General features: G+C 35.3%; 1 protein-coding gene across 14 annotated transcripts in view; it reads left to right on the forward strand.

Annotated features, from left to right (window-relative positions):
• Positions 1–20,274, forward strand: part of LCORL (ligand dependent nuclear receptor corepressor like) — a 177,706-nt gene that overhangs the window by 63,403 nt on the left and 94,029 nt on the right. The window contains exon 6 of one of the 14 annotated variants that reach the window (XM_031935368.1): positions 1,600–1,676. The exons of the other annotated variants lie outside the window; for them this stretch is intronic. Coding sequence (XP_031791228.1) covers positions 1,600–1,629 — 30 coding nt within the window. The 3' untranslated portion in view covers positions 1,630–1,676. Of the gene's footprint in view, positions 1–1,599; positions 1,677–20,274 lie in introns of those variants that run through there. 14 annotated transcript variants of the gene reach the window in all.

Raw genomic sequence — 20,274 nt, forward strand, 5'->3', positions numbered from 1 at the left:
GGTAGGAACAATGAAGCTTAGAGAAGTTAAATACCATGATTTTTAAATGTGTGCTGAACATTTGAGTCATCCAGAAGAAGTTCAAAAAATGAACAGTGTTCTGTGTGAGGAGCACCTAGATTCTTTTAAGTACTAAGTAGAAAACACTTCCCATTCTCCACTAGTTAGCAGACTAGGATTAGAATTACTTTATTTGAATTAAGCAGACTAGAGAGGAACTATGAGGAATATTCTATATTTCTCATAGGTTTCTATTTTCTGTTCATGTGGCTTCTGAACAATTTCAGTGATTAATTCCCTTGTAGTGCTTAATAATAGATAGGTTGTAGGAATGCCACTGGCATTAAACCTTCTCAAGACTGGAAGAAGCATATTACTTAAATACAGCTCAAGCAACTCATTGTATTTAGAAGCTAGTCAAAAATACTCTTTCAGGGTTGAATAAGTCAAATGCAAAGAGAAGGATGTTCTAGGACAAAGGTGAACTGTTAACTAATTTTGTATATTCTTTACTTTAGAAATGTTTAAAAATTGAATTCCTTCTAGAGATTAACACTAAAATTAAGTAGAGTGCTAGAGTAGAATGGAAATCTCCATAATAACAGGGACTTTGTTTTGTTTATTGCAGAATCTCAGCAACTAGGACAGTACCTGCATCTTAGGTCCTGAGTTAATATTTCTTGGGTGAATAAATGAATACTAAGATAAACTCTACCTAGCTATCTTTCAGTTTCTCCAAATATTCAGTAGTATTGAAGAAGTAAATTATTTTGTACATACATGTAGTTACCTTTCTCTGCTTTGTACTTAAAGTATTACTGGGTATAGTTTGAGTATCAGTCAGTTTGTTTGGAATGTTGATAAACGTAGGCATATAGCTATAAAATGCCTTATCCACAGGTATACTCATGAAATGTAAACTAAGTTATTTTGACCTTTAGCTGCAGATTCTCTAATCACCTGAAATGTTTAAGTCACTGGCTTATGATTCAGGAAGATGTCTCATCTTTTATTTTTAAATTGAAGGCTGCTGGACTTGACTAAATTGGACAGATAATATGTACGTAGTAGCTGAAAGAATCATACTGCTATCTATATAACAAAGTCATCCTTCACCAACATGTAATATGTTTTTCCTGCTTTAATACCCACACATGCTTAGTATCCACGTACCCACAATTCTGTGGTTTTTTCCTGAAGACCTTCTTGATGAATTTGATGCCGTTAGTTGAAAGGTCCTATGAATGAACTCTTTTCCCTTAAGTTAATTGATAGCCAGGTTTTATATTAAAAACTTTTTTTTTTCCCATACCTTTTGGAAACACAGGCCCTTTTTCTTCAAACTGTTGTTTTGTTTTGTACTCTAGCGTGGTATAAATATTAGTATGGTTCACTAACCAGTTGGGTTATGACTGATGATAAAGTAATTGATTTCTTAAAAACAGGTAGTGTTAATCTTTTAGATTACTTTTCTCTAAATGCAGACATCCTTGATTGACTATGTAAATTTAACATGATTCATTCGGGCCTTAAGTATTTCTTGTATAAGTGTTCCTTTGTGATGTCATTGTGGTCATACTTTGAATTTCTCTTATATAGGTTGCCCTTTTGGAACTCTCGGAATTTTAAGTGTCGTAAAATAACTGATATACCATTGCAAGCTGCATTCAGAGGTGTTCATGAAAAGATTTTTCTCCTTTTCTTACCAGGTATCTGTAAGATAGTAAACAAATTCTGAGAACACACTTAAAATTAGAACCAGATTGAAGACTTTTTACATTTCTGGTAAAAATCTCCCTTTTACTTGCGAGTCCATCCATAGAAGGAATTAAAGGAAATCTACCAGTTCATCCATCATCACTCAGATTCTCATTTCCCTTTGGCTTTTTAATTCCCTAATTTGACCCAGTCTCCTACCCCTTTACAATCACCCAAATTCTTTCTACTTTGTCTTCGGGAACTTCTAGTCTTCCATCAACAGAATCCCTCAGTCTCTTCTCTGAGTGTTCCTCTTTCTTTATTGCTCTAATTGAAACCTATGTGTTCATAAAGGATGCTTTTGTAGCCTTCTCACTTGCTGATTGTTTTTAATTCCTTACTTTGTGTAACATAAGGAGGCAACTGACAGGCAACCTCCAAAATCTTTATATCTGCCCTGCTTGCTCAAAAAACCTTCTTTGAAGCCATGGCATTGAAGTATTCCATCTACATTATCGTCTCTACCAGGCTTTTTGCTTTCTTCCTCCCAAATACTATTCCCATCATAGCTCATGTTGACTTCAAATTCTATGTAGCTGATACATCTAACACCCTGGCCTCTCCATTACTTGATCTCTTCATTTCCAACATTCTTTTCCTTTATTCTACTCTAGCCACCTTTTCCCACATTCCTATACCTTTATCACCTCCCAAGTCTAATTTTACCTATCCCTTTCTCTGACTACCATCTTATCCCAATACTCTCATTCCACTATTTATTTTTTATTTATTGTATTGATACATAATATTTATACATATTTACAGGATACATGTGATATTTTGATACGTGCATGAAATGTGTAATAACAAATTAGGGTATTTAGAATATCCATCACCTCAAATAGTTATTTTTGTGTTGAGAACATTTCACATCTTTGCTTCTATTTTGAAAAATACAATCTATTGTTATTAACTGTAGTCACCCTACTGTACCATCAGACACTAAAACTTACTCTTTCTAGTTAACTGTGTAGATTTGTACCCAACCTCTTCATCCCTTCCCACCCTTGCCAGCCTGTGATAAATACCATTTTAGTCTCTACCTCTATGGAGGTCAGCATTTTCTTAAGCTCCCACATATGAATGAGAACATGTGATATATGTCTTTTTGTGCCTTTCTTATTTCATTTAGCATAATGGCTGTCCAGTTCCATCCATTTTGCTGCAAATGGCGGGATTTTGTTCTTTTTATGGCTGAATAGTGTTCTATTATGTAGATACACATTTTCTTTATCCATTCGTTGACATTTAGGTTAAATTCATAACTTGGCTATTGTGAATAGTACTGCAGTAAACATGGGGATGCAGGTATCTCTTTGATATACTGATTTCCTTTTATTTGGGTAGATACCCAGTAGTGGGGTTGCTGGATTGTATGGTAGTTCTATTTTTAGTTTTTTGAGAAACTTCCGTACTACTTTCTATAGTGGCTGTACAATGTACACTCCCAGAAACTGTAAAAGAGTTCCCTTTCCCCTTCATATAAGCCAGCATTTGTTATTTGTCTTTTTTATTATACCCAGTCTAACTGGGGTAAGATGATGTCTCATTGTGGTTTTGAATTGCATTTATTTCCCTGATGATTAGTGATGTTGAACATTTGTTTCATATGCCTGTTGTCCATTTGTGTGCTTTCTTTTAAGAAATGTCTATTTAGGTCCTTTACCCACTTTTTAATGGGATTATTTGTGCAGGTATCCAATTTATTTTTTCACCTCATTGCAGCCTTCAATCTGTAGAACACACCACTTTCACTCTTGAGTACCTCCTCATGATTTCACTTCTCTCTGTACTCAGTTCGGATACTGTGCTTGATAACCATGATCATTTTTCATGTAAAATCTTAACTCCCTTTCCTCTCTTTGCCTTTGTCATGTTTGACACTCAGAATTTTATCTGTGTTTTAATTCACTTCTCATTTACTACACGCTTATTTACTACACGCTTATTCTGGAATAGCTGAACTTGACAAGAGGAAAACATCCAATCATGCTGTTTTTCTAGGTCTCCTTTATCTAGTCGATTTCCTCTCTTACAGGTAGTTATTTTATCTCTCTCTCCTCAAACCTCCACCAACTAAAAATTCTCTTTCCTTTTTGTAGAACAATCACCTTCTATTATACTGTATACTCTATTTGTTTTATTTTTTGTTTGTTATCTGTTGCCTTCTGCTAGAATATAAGCACCATGAGGAACTGAATTTTTGTTAACTAGTATATTTCAAGAACTAGCACACAGTAGGTGTTTATAATAATATTTGTTATTGTCCATACTTTTGCCATCTCCACTTTCCACCTTCCCTTCTTCTCTTTTCAATCCATCCTAGTTAGACTTTCTTTCCTACCACTCCACTGAAATTGTTTTATCAATTTCAATGGTAATTCCATTTTGTCCTATTCAAAGGAATGCCAGTCATTTCTCATCTTAGCCTTTCAGCATCATTGCCTTTCTCACAAATTGGTTCTTTCACGTGATCCTTGCTGGTTTTCTTCTTCTTGACCTTTAAATGTTGAAGAGCCCTGAGAATTAGTCCTCAGCTGTCTTCTCTTCTTGATATACTTTCACTCACTTGATGACCTCACTCAGTCCTATGGCTTTAATTATCATATGTGTGCTGATAATAACTACATAGTCAATCTAATCCTGACCTTTCTTCCCACTTTACCAACTCTTATATCTAACTGCCTAGTTGATATTCTTCACTACAGTGGCTAATAGGCATCACACAATGACCAGTCTAAAACAGAACACTTGTTTTAATCTATTCCCCTTCCCCAGTTTTTTCTATCTTTGTGAAAGGTATCGCTCGTGACTCAGTTGGTCAAGCCAAAAGGCCAGGAGCCTTCTTTGCAACCTTTTTTTTACAGCCCACATGCAACCTATTATCAAGTCTCTACCTTCAAATCTATTCTAAATTTCACCATGTCTCATCATTTCCATTGCTACCACCTTAATCTGAGGCCCATCTGGTCTGGTTATACAACTAAAGAGCCTTCTAACTAGTCCTTTTGTTTCTACTTCTCCCCCGTCTTACCTATTCAGCTTTCTATGTAGAAAGAAAAATGATGTTTCTAAAGCCTCAACCAGATCATTATTCCTCTGTCCAAAAGCATTTAGTGGCTTTACATGTCATTTAGAATAAAACCTCTCATGGACTCTATGTGGTCTGATTCTGCCTCTTCCTTGACCACATCTTATTATTCATTCTTTTGAATACTTACTGGCTTTTTGCTTTTCCTCAAATGTGCTAACCTTATTTTCTTCTCAGGATCTTTACACTTGCTGTTACCTCTGTCTGGAATCCTGTTTCTACCAGTGCACTTTGCTAATTTCTTCATATCATCAAATATTGCCTCTCTCCTGACAGTGCACTGCCCGCACCATCCTATTGATAATTCGTCTCAGTCACTCTTTCACGTTATGTTATGTTATGTTATGTTATGTTATGTTATTTTTGAGACAGAGTCTCGCTCTGTCACCCAGGCTGGAGTGCAGTGGTGTGATCTCGGCTCACTGCAAGCTCTGCCTCCCAGGTTCACGCCATTCTCCTGCCTCAGCCTCCTGAGTAGCTGGTATTACAGGTGCCCACCACCACGCCCACCTAATTTTTTGTATTTTTTGTAGAGATCACGTTTCACCATGTTAGCCAGGGTGGTCTCAATCTCCTGACCTCGTGATCTGCCCACCTCAGCCTCCCAAAGTGCTAGGATTATGGGCATGAGCCACCGTGCCCAGCCCTCATGTTATTTTTTTAAAGTCTCCTTGACTCCTCTTAAAATCTTTTTATCTGCCACTTCTGGAATATAAGAACAAATTAGGCAGGGATTTTGTGTTTTGTTATATCCCTAGCACCTAGAATAATACCTGGCACCATTAACACTCAGTAAGTTAATTGAGTGCATTTAAACATTTTAGAAAAGAAATGTTTTCAGAATCAAAATCAACGCTTTAAAATCATGATGGCCTTTCAATGGTTTTTTAAAAATGTAACTCACAGCTGCAGTACGCTAAACCTTTAGATAAACATCATGAGTGAGTCCTGGCAGATGACAAGTAAGTGCTTATATTCTAAGATGTTCTAGGGATCCATCAGAAATACTGAAAATATAAGTGATTCTATGTTCCTTTCAGAAATGTTTAGTCATTATTCTTTTAGTGGTTTTGTACATCCCTAATATCCTTTGGGGTAAATGTTTAAATTTGAGGGGAACAGATGCAGGCAGAGTTGTGGAGAAAAGGGAAGAATTATACACTGCTGGTGGGAGTGTAAATTAGCTTAGGCATTGTGGGAAGCAGTGTGGCAATTCCTCAAAGAGCTAAGAACAGAACTACCATTCAACCAAACAATCCCATTGCTGGGTGTATGCCCAAAGGATTATAAACTGTTCTACCATAAAGACCCATGCATACATATGTGCATTGCAGCACTGTTTGCAGTAGCAAAGGCTTGGAATCAACCTAAATGCCCATCAGTGGTAGACTGGATAAAGAAAATGTGGTGCATATGTACCATAGGATACTATACAGCCATGAAAAAGAATGAGATCGTGTCCTCTGCAGCAACATGGATGGAGCCAGAGGCCATTACCTCTAGTAAACTAATGCAGGAACAGAAAAAAAAAAAGTATCACAAGTTCTTACTTATAAGTGGGATCTAAAATAATGAGAAGTAATGGCACAAGAGGAGAACCATAGACACTGGGGCCTACTTGAGGGAGGAGGATGGGAGGCAAGTGATAGGAGGGAGAGGATCAGGAAAAATAACTATTGGGTATTATGCTTAGTACATGAGTGTTGCAATGATCTCTGTGCCAAACCCCCATGACATGAGTTTGCCTGTAGTAACAGACTTGCACATGTATCCTGAACGTAAAATAAAAGTTTTTAAAAATCGTTTTTGAGGGGAAATAAATGGTTTTTTAATTTATCTTTATATAATTTGTTAGGAGTTTTTCTAAATAATTTGTGTATTCTAATTCATTACAGTAAGTGAGAATGCAGACCTGATCATCAAAAGAGATGTAATTCTTTTGGGGGCCCTATGTTTTGAATTACCATCTGTCTTTAGGTAATACTTCTTCCCTGTGCTGTCTCTAATATGGCAGTCAGTAAAATTAGCCTGTATTTAATATATAGCAATCTGTATGTGCTGTTCAAAATTCTTTATATTTAAGTACTTAATGGGAAGAAGCACTTTTATGTGGAAGGAACAGAAGAACTAATATGTGCTATATAACTGGTTGGTATTACAGTGTCTTCAATAAGCCTTTTTAATGATATTTCTCCCAGTTTTCTTGAGTGACTCATGAATTCACCAACTGTATCATCACCTGTTTGTTCTTGTGTAGAATGCTACTAATTTAGTTCTTTCTTTTCCCCAGTTATGACTTTTTCCCCAAGCACAACTAGCATGTTGGGCTTTATAAAACATATTTCTGGTCCATGATTAGTTTATTAATTTAAGAAAGATTTACTAAGCTCCTACTACATGCCAGGTACTGCTCTAGTGAACCAAAGAAAAAATATCCCTGTCTTCATGGACCTTTATGTTCTAGTGAAGACAAGCCGATAATAAACAAGTGAATTATACCTGTGATTGAATGTGTTTATACACACACCCAAACCTCTCACATGGTGGTTGTATATGAATATAGATAAGTGCCATGGAGACAAAATGGAAAGAGGGACATAAAGCATGGAGATGGTGATTACATTTTTATAAATGATAATCAGATGACATTTGAGCAGAGATGTAAAAAAAGTTGAGGTAGCAAGCCATAGAGATCTTAGGAGAAATATATTTCAGGAATTAAAATAATAGCAATTTTGAGAAATTATGGATTTGGCATGTGGTAGGTGATTGCCATTCCCATTCTTCAGTTTTATATAATGTTTGTTTTTCTCTGAAGAACAATCTAAAATTGTAGCATTGTAAAGCAGGAACGGGGAGTTAGAGATTGTCTGTGTTTCTTTACATACAAAGAAATAGTAACTTCACCAATAAACATGTACTATAGTGTAAACAAATAATGAAATGTTAGATAATTAATGATAGTCAATAGCACTTAGCAAAATAAGGCAATTTTTAAAATGTCCGATTAATGGATTGTAGAGTTGGTTGAGTGAAATATGGTGGTTAAAAAAAGAAATAGGAGCTTTAGCTCCCATTGCTGTTTGGTTGTGAGTTAAGCCAGAGTGAACTGGTGAAGTAGTGAAATAGATGCCTAAGGTTCATCCTTGTCTGAATCCATGGAAGTAGCTCTGAACCATCAACTGCAGCAATAGACAAAGCAACTGGATGAAAAAACTCCTCAGAATGAATACACTGTTTAAAGTTACTTCACTTGCACTTTTTCAGCTCCTGGTCACCCAATACTTTATTTGTAGTTTAATTTTTTAATGTGATGAGTCTTCTCCAGTCATGATCAAACTCACTTGTAACAACAAACATTTTATTTGCGTGGTCTAAATTTTTTTTTTCTTTAAAGATTCGGTGTCAAGTATTTCTGACTCCTTTTTCTTTGCTTGACTAGTGATGAGCATCAAGTGGAAAGATTTTTTCAGTTATAAACTTCAACATTTCTACTGTCCGTTTCATTAAATTCAGCCTCCTTTAGCAAGATGTAAGACTTTTTGCTTTACAGTCAACATTTCCGTTAACTCCTGGAAGTTAGCAAAATGGGTACTAGATGATTCCATACTCCATTCATTGTTTGCGGTGATACTTTCCGCCAAGCCTGATTGGCTAATAGTATCATCTTATCAAAACTCTTTCATAAATCCTACATTAAAGAAGTGTTAAATGTATTAGCACCCCACATCAGATATTCATCATCAATATACTTGAAGTGTGTGATACGTCCTTTGTCTGTAGGCTGCGTTAATGACATTCAATTGGAAGGCAAAAGAGTCCATTTAAATATTCCCTTCAGAAATAATGTTAACCAGAAAGAGATGTACATAAGCCTGTTCTATTATCAGAAGTGCCTTGTTTAAGATTTTCTTTCTCCATATGTTCCTTGATGAATAATAAAGAATGATTCTGTACAACCTCATGAATACCTTTATACCCAAGCTTTATGATTTGAACACCATAAAATAAGCATTCCTTCCTTTAATGAATTCCATTAATGAATTCCTTTAATGAATTCCATTCATTCCTTCCTTTAATTCCTTCCATATGTTCCTTGATGAATAATAAAGAATGATTCTGTACAACATCATGAATACCTTTATACCCAAGCTTTATGATTTGAACACCATAAAATAAGCATTCCTTCCTTTAACATTACCTTAAGGGTTCTTGAGTTTTTCAAGTGGTATACCAAAAAAGATTTTAGCTTAATATCATCTTTACACTTTCCACTTAAAAAGTAATGTTGAGCTGTCTTTGACATCTTGATGTTCTAATGCTGTTCTTATCTAAAAAAAAATTGAGGTGGAATTTTTCCCCCATAAAAGCTCTAGTTCATCAGGATTGAAAATGTGCATAGTGGTTTAAACACATTTGTCAATACTGTAGTTTTTCAAATTCAACAAGGAGTCTTGCTATAGCCTCACTGTCAGCAGAAACTACTCACTGAACCGTGATCCTCAAATTATGTAGTTTGTACAGTTCTTAAGTTTCTCAGACCCTTCTGTACGTCCTTTAAAACTCAACTCTTTCACTGAATTATTGCCTTCTTCAGCTGAGGTACACTATAAATACAATGTGATTGTTATAACAGAGAATTTAAGAAATAGATTTTGTGGAATTAAAAGAAGTATAAATTCTACTTGAAGTAAGAGTTAGTAGAAGAAAGTGTATTGTTTCCAGTACAGGCTTTACAATAGCAGTAACAGTGGAGCAGAATTCCCTTAGTAGAAGAAGGCAAAGGAAAATGGATAGCTCTTGTATCAGGGTGCTTGATTTAAAGTTACTAACTTTGGCCATGTTAAGGAAAAGGGGGTTATGGGAGACTATTCAGGGCTCTCACAGTATCTAGAGGCTAGAGGGCCAAGGTTGGCAAATAAGAAAGAATTCAAGAATACAGAGGAACCACAGCCCAGGACACATTATAATAAACAAGTCTGCATGACATCAGGTTTATGCTTCCATAATGTGTTCGTTTTTCCAAGTCCTGAGAGGATTCATTTAATTGGCCCATTCTAAAACATCTGTCTGTCCACCCTTAGCACCACTGAGAAGGAGAGGAGGGATCTGGCCCCTTCCACATCGATTGTACATGTAGTCAAAAGATGAGAATAGCACTCTGGAAAATGAATATGCCCAAACAGACCAGGTGTGTAAAAAGCGTAAGATTCTAGAGTTGTCAGGTGAAGTGTGTATGCTTTTTACAATGATGCTCTCTACCTGCTAGCTAAATCCTAGAAAAGGGGGAATTAGGGTACTAAAAATAGGAAACTTGATTGCTGGGCAGTACATACACACAAAGCCAGATGTCCATTAAACCCCTTAATTTGCCAAAAACAAGGACATATTCTCAGCCCTTAGGCTGCTTAGACCCTACAGTATTTGACTTTGTTGATCACTCCTCTTTTTCTTGGAAACTCTCTTTCTTTTGGCTTTCACTGTACCATTTTCTTTTAGTTGTCTTTACTCCTCTGAAAATTGTTTCCCATTTTCTCCCCCCGTTTTTTTTTTTTTCCTTTGATATAAGGAGGAAGGTATAAGTCGGGTAAGGTAGATTTTCTTATTCTTTGTTTCATCCCTTAAATGTTATTCTCTTAAGGCTCAATTCTCATCCTCCTTTTAATTTTATGCATTCTCCCTGGACAACCTTAAGCTGCAGGCTCTCACATCCTAGTGATAGACAATCCGCATTGCTGGTCATGATTTTTCAAGTTCATATTCCTGGCTGCTTCTAGGTTATCTACTTCCAGATGCAACCCACAAGAATTTCAAAGGAGGTACTATGTATAACACTGGAAAATTTTAGTTATTCCTTTTGACTTCTACTCCTGTCTCCTCTGTTAAAATATGAAATCTTTGAGGACAGACACTGTCTTTTATTTCATCATTTTTTTTCTGGTACTTAGCACATGTATTTATGCTCAATACATGTGTAATGAATGTTTCCTATTCTGTTCTCCAGAAAATGAGAAGTTTAAAACCCTATTCTGTGGCCCAGGTTCCTTATATAAATAACCCATATCCCCAGTTACCTTGATTAGAAGCGTCACACTAAATACTTGTTGAGTAACTGAATCTACCAGGTCCCCTCAATCCCATTGATTCTACTTAAAATATTATTTTTTTATTGACCATGCAGGTGTTCATATTTTCTTGGCTATACCATAACGCTCCACATATTTATCACTTTCTTTTAAAATAAAGCCGTTATTCTCTAATCTGCTGCTGCTTAGTATCAACACTAAAATCCAATTATATTTATGTGTACTTCAGTGTTTTTCTGCTTCTTATTTCCTCTTTGCTTGATAAACTCTAAATCATCTTTCACGGAAGAAATGTTTCATATTCCCTGATTCCTTTCCTGTTTTCCTTTTCACTACCTCCAGGCAAAAATAAAAATTTCCCTCTTAGATTTCCTGTAACACATTGTACATGCAAAGTGGAACATAAATTAGATGTGCTTTGCCAAAAAGAGAGAGGATAATAAGAAACTAAAACCTATGTGGGTATCTGTTATGCTTGGTGAGAATACACCCTATACAGATGGTGATGCTGGAGTTAATGGATTTACTGGTCTTTTAAAAAAATGTCCTTATTGTAAATTGACAATTTATAATTGCATAAATTTATGAGGTACAAAGTGATTTATGAACACAACTTGGAATAATTAAATCAAGCTAGTTCATCCATCCATCACTTCAAATACCTAACATTTTTTGTGGTGACAACATTTGAAATTTACTCTCTTAGCGATTTTGAAAGGTATAGTGCTCTATTTTTAACTCTATTCATCACATTGTGCAATAATTATAAAAACAAATCCATATTCCTTTTGAGATTGTGTACTCTTTGACCCTGTCTCCCTATTTCCCATACCCCCAGCTTTGGATTCTACTCTCTACTCCTTGTATTCTACTCTTCTGCTCTCTGCTTCTTGAATTTTATTCTTCTGGATTTCACATATAAGTGAAGACATGTAATATTTATCTTTCTGTGCCTGGCTTACTGCACTTTATATAATGTTCTCCAATTCCATCCATGTTGTTGCAAATGACAGAATGTCCTTCTTTAAGGCTGAATAGTATCCCATTTGTGTGTGTGTTGAGTGTGTGTGTACGTATACACATATGTACACACACCACATTTTCTTTATTCATATTCATCTGCTGCTGGACACTTAGCTTGATTCCATGATTCAGCTGTTGTGAATAATGCTGCAATGAACATGGGCGTGTAGACATTTCATCAACAAACTGATTTCAAATCTTTTGGGTGAATACCCAGAAGTGAGATTGTTGGATCATATAGTAATTCAATTTTCGGTTTTTCTGAGGAACTTCCATCCAGTTTTCCATAATGGCTATACTAATTCACATTTCCACCAACAGCACACATGGGTTCCCTTTTCTCTGCAATTTTTTCCTCTTTTAATAGCTCTTAGTTTCTATATGCCTCACGCTAAGTATCTCTGCAAATAGAGTGTAATTCCCATGTTTAAAAGATGTATGTTTCCTAATACACAATGATGTATGAGATTGTAGACCTGAAAAGATGTAGACTGCACTTATGGGCTAATTAAGGGATTTTTAAGGATAATTTTGACTCTACCAGGATGAATTTTACCTTTCTTTGTCAATTTTAGATATTATTTTGTCATTATCTTCTTAAGAGTATTGATCTTAGTAAATTTTAAACTCCTGAAAGGCAAGGAATACCTTAATAAGATTTATATTTTCAGTTCCTTGTATAATACATTTATGTTTTGAATGAATTTAAGTCTGTGACATAAAACAAAAACATAACATACTCTTCAACATGGGAAGTATACTTGCTTCTCAATTTACTAAATTACACATTTTAGGTATAAGTGGTGGGAAAATGAAGTCTTTTTTAAAAAATTGCACGTTTATACACATTACGTGCATGTGTGTGGTTTTTAAAATAACATGGCTAAAGCAGTCTAACACATTTTAGGATACCATATACAGTAATACAGTTCAGAAAAATTGCTAAAAGGCCAAGGAAATAAAGGAGGAGCCTACTCAAAAGATAGTGTGAAAGCAGTTTACTGTTCAGCATTTGCCTTCTTGGTTGCCATATGGTTAGATGTCTTAACATTTTGCTCTATAAAATAATAGTTTCTAAGGTGGGTTTTCATGGTTTTGTTTTGTTATGAGAACTGATGTTTACATATGCAATTTTCCTGCCACAAATTTTGTGTTAGAGGATGCTGTGGAAACAAGAGTTTGGTTTTTTTAAACTCCTCAGAAAATCTGTATGTCTTCGAGGTCTGCGTTTCTCTGATTTTTCTGTTTCTTACTTTTTTAATTCTGTCTCATTAAGTTTTTAAGTTCTTAATGGTATTTAAATGTGTTTAAAACAGTGGTTATCTCTGTTATAAAAACAGCAGGCTGTTAGGTAACTTTTAGAGTGAAACTACTGTAACAATTATTTTGCCTAGTTTTTTTTTAAAAATAAGATATACGTTGTCAAAGCATAAGTACAGAAAATTTTCACAGCTGTTATATATAATGCATCTAAAACCCTGATCCAGGTTTCTTAAAACTTTATTTCCTCTTGATATCTTAACCATAAGACTAATTTGATTGTAGTCTGCCTACAAATTTAAGATAGTCCAACATACTAAATTTGGTGGTATTAGAATCTCAAGTTCATGGCCTTTTAAGGAAAAAGTAAAATTTGTAATGCTTGTAGAAATTAACCAAGGACTGAAATATTCTAAGTCTCCTGAACTTGGAAAGGGAGAAAAGGAGGGGTGTATTGCTGGGTCAACTATTTTTTTTGCTAGATAATTTTCTCTGTATATTCCGTATATTCTAGTTGTATTGATGATAAATTCTAATGTTAAAAAAAAAACCCAAGTTATAAGCCAGTGACTGAATCAATCCAACATCTCAACTGTTTTATAAAAGGTTGAAGTTCTGTCATGTCATAAGTGATTCTGATATTTTTTGTTTCTATTCTCACATAAAGATTATCATCTTTTAAATGCATTTTTTATAATAATAGTACTCTGTAAAACATGCTTTAATAATACATGAGTTTTCCTGTGTACCTCATTTAATAATGTGATGTAGTTAACTGCTGTCAAGAGTTACCCTTATATCTAAGGTACTTTGGAACCTCAGTGTCTTATTCTTTCTCCGTGTTTCTTGTTTACTAAGATATAAGGAGTCTATAATTATTGCAGAGGGTATGATTAAATACCATACCTGGGAATTGTGATAAATTAGTTTTGTATATTATTTCACCATTTTTATTTTACGTATGATTCTGAACTGTCTGCTGCACCTTACTGTCTGCTATTGGCCAATTGTATATTATATCCACAGCCTGCTCATACTGTTTTTGTAAAGTTTATCTATAGACTTTCCAGCCTATAGAACTGTGAGAAACAAATTTCTGTTGTTTATAAGCTATCCAGTCTTAAGTATTTTATTATTGCAGCCCAAATGGACTAAGAAAAGTGCTCTGTAAAATAGTATGTGCGTATAGTCAGGGGTTGTTATATAAGATGCCCGCTGAAGTGCAGGACTTCCATTTATATACATCCTTCATAAAATAAGGATTCTCCAATAAAAGGAACCAAAGCCCCTTGGAGAAGTGGTTGTTTTCATGGCTGGGGCTAGGAAAATACAAGATGAGCTTGGAGCATTTTATGTTGCCAGAAAGTAAGGAAGTGCTCAAAAACAAGTATGAGAACACAGGAGCCATCCTGAAAGAGCTCCTGATGGCCAGAGATGCAACAATTTGAGCAACAAAGTAAACAATAGTTTTAACAATAATTTGGATTATTACCCATAGAATAAAATAAATATCCATGTTTTAATACTGATATAAGTGAATAAATAAATGAGGAGGAAGGGGCAGTTCTTTCTTACAGAAATAAATATTCCAATTAAAAAATGTAGAATGGGATAGTGAATAGGTACAAAGAAAAGGTAGAAGATTGAATGAGTAAGACCTAGTATTTGATAGCACAACAGGGGGACTATAATCAATAATAATTTAATTGTACATTTTAAAATAACTAAAATCAATGAGCCTACCTAAAAAGACTCTATATCTGCTAAAGGGTGTAATAGAGAAAATTGTAGTCACAAGGGAATCAGACTTGTGCTTTAACAAGTCTAGAACATTCACAAATACAGTGGTCAGGTTCTGGCTTTAATTAGGCAAAAAACTCTGGACAGTGGCGTGAATAAGGATGGGTCAACTAGATTTAAGACTAAAAGAAGATACCATGCCCATATCCTCTTTTGAGGAAAACTATCTAGGGTGGGTAGCTTCATTAAGCTATGGTAGGACATGACTTTCACTAAAACCTTAAGTACGGTGTGAGTAACAAATGAAATTTGGAAGTATATAGTGGGTCTGGCGAGAGTTTTCTTTTGTGATAATGGTATGGATTCTTATGATAATGTGTCTATACCCCTTAACCTACCCCCACCAAAAAAAAACTCCTAAAATGTTATAAAAAGCAAAGATCCTATGATTCTGTATTCTTTATATTCCTGTGACCTGGCATATTCCTTGTTCTACATGGCCTGTTGAGACCATCAAATCTGTAGAATAAAAAGAAATTTCAGGAAGGCCACGTCCACTTACTTTATCCTTGACTTTGTATTTATTCTTTGCAGTGCAAACTCAATGGTGAAATAGTAAGCCAAAGTGAAAGCAACATAAGCAATGTGTTAAATCTTCATTCTTGCTAGCCTTTGAACCAGCTAATTTCCTTCCAGAATAAAAGTCATTTTTCTCTAATAATTCCTTTCAGCGAGTGTTAGTAACTTTTGGCATAAAGTGTGAGAGAATAAAGGAATGTTTTCTCATTTTTGTTTTTCTGTGCACTACCAATTTTAAAAGATTAGTTTATTGCTCAAATATTAATGCAGTCCTTATTCCCTTTGAAGAGTGAAGAGTCGTTTCATTTATGAGATACTCACTGAGTTACCTTGTTGAGTTATGGTACCATGGTTGATCACCGAATACATGAGTAAGGTTTAGTGTTTAGTCTCAAGGAGGACATTGCTTGTTATAGTAGGATACAGTGGAGATACAATAGGGAGAATAATATATGAGTTCTTGATTCTCTTGTCATCTCAGGGGTGTTGAAATTGAAGACAAAATGAGCTGCCAGGTCCGCGGTCCCCAACGTTTTTGGCACCAGGGACACATTTCGTGGAAGACAATTTTTCTCAGGCAAGGTGTTGCAGGGAGATGGTTTCGGGATAAAATTGTCAGGCATTGGTTAGATTCTCATAAGGAGCATGCAACCTAGATTTCTCTCATGCACAGTTCACAATAGGGTTGGTTCTCCTATGAGTATCTAATGGTGCTGCTGATCTGACAGGAGGCGAAGCTCAGGCGGTAATGCTCACTTGCTGGCTGCTCACCTCCTGCTGTGGTATTCCTTACAGGCCATGGACTGGTACCAGTCTGTGGCCTAGGAGTTGGGGACCCCTCCCTTACATATTCTTCCAAGAAATATATAATCTTTATATTGTATTCTTCCATACTAGGTTGTTAACTCCTAGAGAGCAGAAAATACATAGATTTTCTCAGTATCTTTTATTACCCTGAGCAAGTATCATAGTTATATTAGAGTTTTGATAATTGATTTTTAGTAACTTATAAAAATGAAAGATGATCTGTAGTTGAAATCTAGCTCTGTGCCTCTGTAATTATCCTATTACAGTATTTTCTAGGTAAATGATTAGTACTCATTAATAGTAATTTGTTTGCATTTTGCTTACAGTCTTATGCTATTTGAAAATTAAAGATGATAAAAACAATGTTTGGGAGGGTCTTTTATGGCTCATTCCGTAGATAAAATAGAGCCATAGCAGGAGTCTTGGTAGCTGATTATTAAGCCTAATTCCTCAGTTTACCTTTCGGCTTGTTATTGTAGCATTTAGATATTTTGCATGGTCCTGTGACCAGAGAATAATAAATTTAAATCCAATAGTAGTCCATAGGGGTCCTTACAAAACTTAACTGATTTAGAATAGACTTTTTATCCTTATTTGGGTTTCACTCTGTTGTGAAAATATTAGCCTTTCTTTGGAAACAAATCTGCTTTTTAATATTTTTAGTTTGTTTTACATTTGTTCCTAGGAATGCCCCAGCTATAGCAGATCTGAAAGCTTATATAAAGGTTTTGATATTTCTTGGGTACCATACTGGTTAGATTGGTTGTGTTCTAACAAGTCAAATGTTTGTGGCACCCCTAACCGTAATTCTCCACAGTAGCCTCTAGACAGTAACTTCAAAGCTGTGTTGAAGGTGGCTATGATAGGAATAAAGCATTATCTAAATGACTCTCATGGGTCGGAGATTTATACTATTTAATAGCAAGTGTCATCACTGCTGAGGAGGCAAAAAAAAAAAAAAAGACAGTCTATCATGGGAAATGATTCAGCATTCCAAATAATTTCTGGTCAGATTTCCACTACAAGTCAGACTATTGTGTAGAGAAATAAGAACATTGGGGTAATGTATCCAGAGTAAATTGCTTGACTGCTTCCCTGTAAGAAGAAAATGGTTTACCCTTCCTTTTCAATTACTGTACGTAAGTGTTTTGTATATTGAGGGTAAGAGGCTAGCTGGAAGACTTGTGCCATTATTATTCATCTCTTCTGAACTTGTCTTGCATGGTGGAATATATCATTAGCTTATATAAGAAGTGGAAGCTGGATGAAGAGGATGGGAGTGGAATGTCTGGGAACATTGATACAGAATAATTATGACAGTCTATGGTTATGGTGATTATCAATTTTTTTTTTTTTTTTTTTGAGACGGAGTCTCGCTCTGTTGCCCAGGCTGAAGTGCAATGGTGCAATCTCAGCTCACTGCAAGCTTTGCCTCCCAGGTTCACACCATTCTCCTGCCTCAGCCTCCTGAGTAGCTTATAAAAATGTATGAGTGCATACATAGTATATATGCATATAGTGTATATATGCATATATAGTGCCTCAGCCTCCCCAGTAGCTGGGACTACAGGCGCCTGCCACCATGCCTGGCTAATTTTTTGTATTTTTAGTAGAGACGAGGGTTTCACCGTGTTAGCCACGATGGTCTCGATCTCCTGACCTCTTAATCTGCCCACCTCAGCCTCCCAAAGGGCTGGAATTGCAGGCGTGAGCCACCGCACCCGGTCCTGATGGGGATGCATTTTTAAACATTTGTTTTCTTTTTCTGATAATATTCAGAAACCTCTGAATCTTTTCTGCTTTATTTTGCTTGGCAAGTTGTTCTCTGACCTTTTTCTACCTCACAGTTATAAGAAATGGAACAGTGGATATAGCATTTCATAACTGCAACTTAAAATCAGCATATACTACTTTGCTGCGGTAATTCTCATGATACTGTTTATCAGATTTTTGTGTATCTTTAATTTTACTTTCTAGCTTTGAGATTCTTAACCTGGAATCCACATCGTTTCCCCAAAAGTTCATGGATAGGATTTCATGAGTCTATGAACTTGAATGGTTGAAAAAATTACATTTTTATTTTCATTGACCCTTAGTTGAAATGTAACATTTGCTTCAACTGTAAGCATAGACAACAAACAACAGTGGTATTAGTAGTACCTGTTCCAGTAATAGAAATCGTATTTTTATATCGTATCTTGAATTATTTTTTACATTCTCACTACTTTGAAATTATGGCAGATATTGAACTTACTACTAGATTTTATATTTTAATGCATTAAAAAGAGGCATATATATTACGTATATTACATAATACATATATTACATATCTATTACTATATTATAGTAATATAAAACTATTTTAATATAGTTTGTTTCCTATATATTCATGCATTTAAAAACGTGATTCAGAGAAGGAGCCCATGGGCTTAACCACACTGACAGAGGAGTCCTTGCACAAAATAGTTAAGAATTCTGTTTACCTCCTTTACTATTTAATGTTTATACTGTCCCTAGAATGTCATACCTTAAGGACAGTGTCCTTATATTTTATATACATATATCTACCTGTATATGTATATATATAGTATATATGCATAAAGTGTATATATGCATATAGTGTATATATACATATATGTGTGTGTGTGTGTATACATGTACGTATACTTTTTTCCCAGATTTCTTTTTTTCCAGATTTCGTCCCCTCTCCTGGCTTCAGCACTTCACCTCTGTTTAGATGAACCACTGCCTCTTTCATTATTCTTTTCTAGACACCTTCACATATATATATTATGGGAAGCATTTTAAGTCACTGGATCTAAAACTAAACTTATTTTGCCTTTAAAACTTGTTCTTTTTTTTTGATACGTTCCCCTTTAACTTAGTGCCATTGATGCTTTCTTATTCACCCAGAGTTAAATTGCAAGAATTTTTTTTATTCTTTGTACTTTCTTACCCCTTTCTCTGAAAGGCATTATAATAAATAGCTTATTAATGAGGCTGCTATGAACATTCTTGTGTAAGTCTTTTTTTTTTTAAGACATCTGTTCCATTTCTCATGGGAAAATACCTAGGAGTAGAATTGCTGGGTTATAGGATCAATGTATATTTATTTATTTATTTTTATTTTTATTTTTATTTTTATTTTTATTTTTTTTTGAGACAGAGTCTCGCTCTGTCGCCCAGGCTGGAGTGCAGTGGCCGGATCTCAGCTCACTGCAAGCTCCGCCTCCCGGGTTTACGCCATTGTCCTGCATCAGCCTCCGGAGTAGCTGGGACTACAGGCGCCCGCCACCTCGCCCGGCTAGTTTTTTGTATTTTTTAGTAGAGACGGGGTTTCACTGTGTTAGCCAGGGTGGTCTCGATCTCCTGACCTCGTGATCCGCCCGTCTCAGCCTCCCAAAGTGCTGGGATTACAGGCTTGAGCCACCGCGCCCGGCCGGATCAATGTATATTTAAAATATAAAACATGAAAGCTGTTTATATTATCTAATATAAAAGCTATTTATATTCAAAACTGCCAAACTGTTGTAGAAAATGTATTATTTGAGTCTTATTAGCAATATGTAAGAATTACAGTTGCTCCACATGCCTTTGAGCAATTGATGTTATCAGTCCATTACTAGCTATTCTAGTGGTTGTGAAATGGTATCTCATTTTGCTTTAAATTGCATTTCTTTGATGACTAATGATGTTGAGCACATTTTCAAGTTCTTACACACAATTCATGTATCTTCCTTTTTAAAGGATCTGTTCAAGTCATTTGCTCATTTTTAATTGGGTTTGCTTTCTGTTGATTTGTAGGTGTTCGTTATAAATTCTGGGTAAAAGTCCTTTGTCAGATAATTACTAATATTTTATGTTTGTTAAATAATGCTTTAGCCTGGTTGAAGTGCTTTTATAAACTTTGTCCCTAATTAGTTGGGTAGA

Source organism: Piliocolobus tephrosceles, chromosome 3, assembly GCF_002776525.5.
Source record: "Piliocolobus tephrosceles isolate RC106 chromosome 3, ASM277652v3, whole genome shotgun sequence".
In the NCBI taxonomy this organism is placed as follows: domain Eukaryota; kingdom Metazoa; phylum Chordata; class Mammalia; order Primates; family Cercopithecidae; genus Piliocolobus; species Piliocolobus tephrosceles.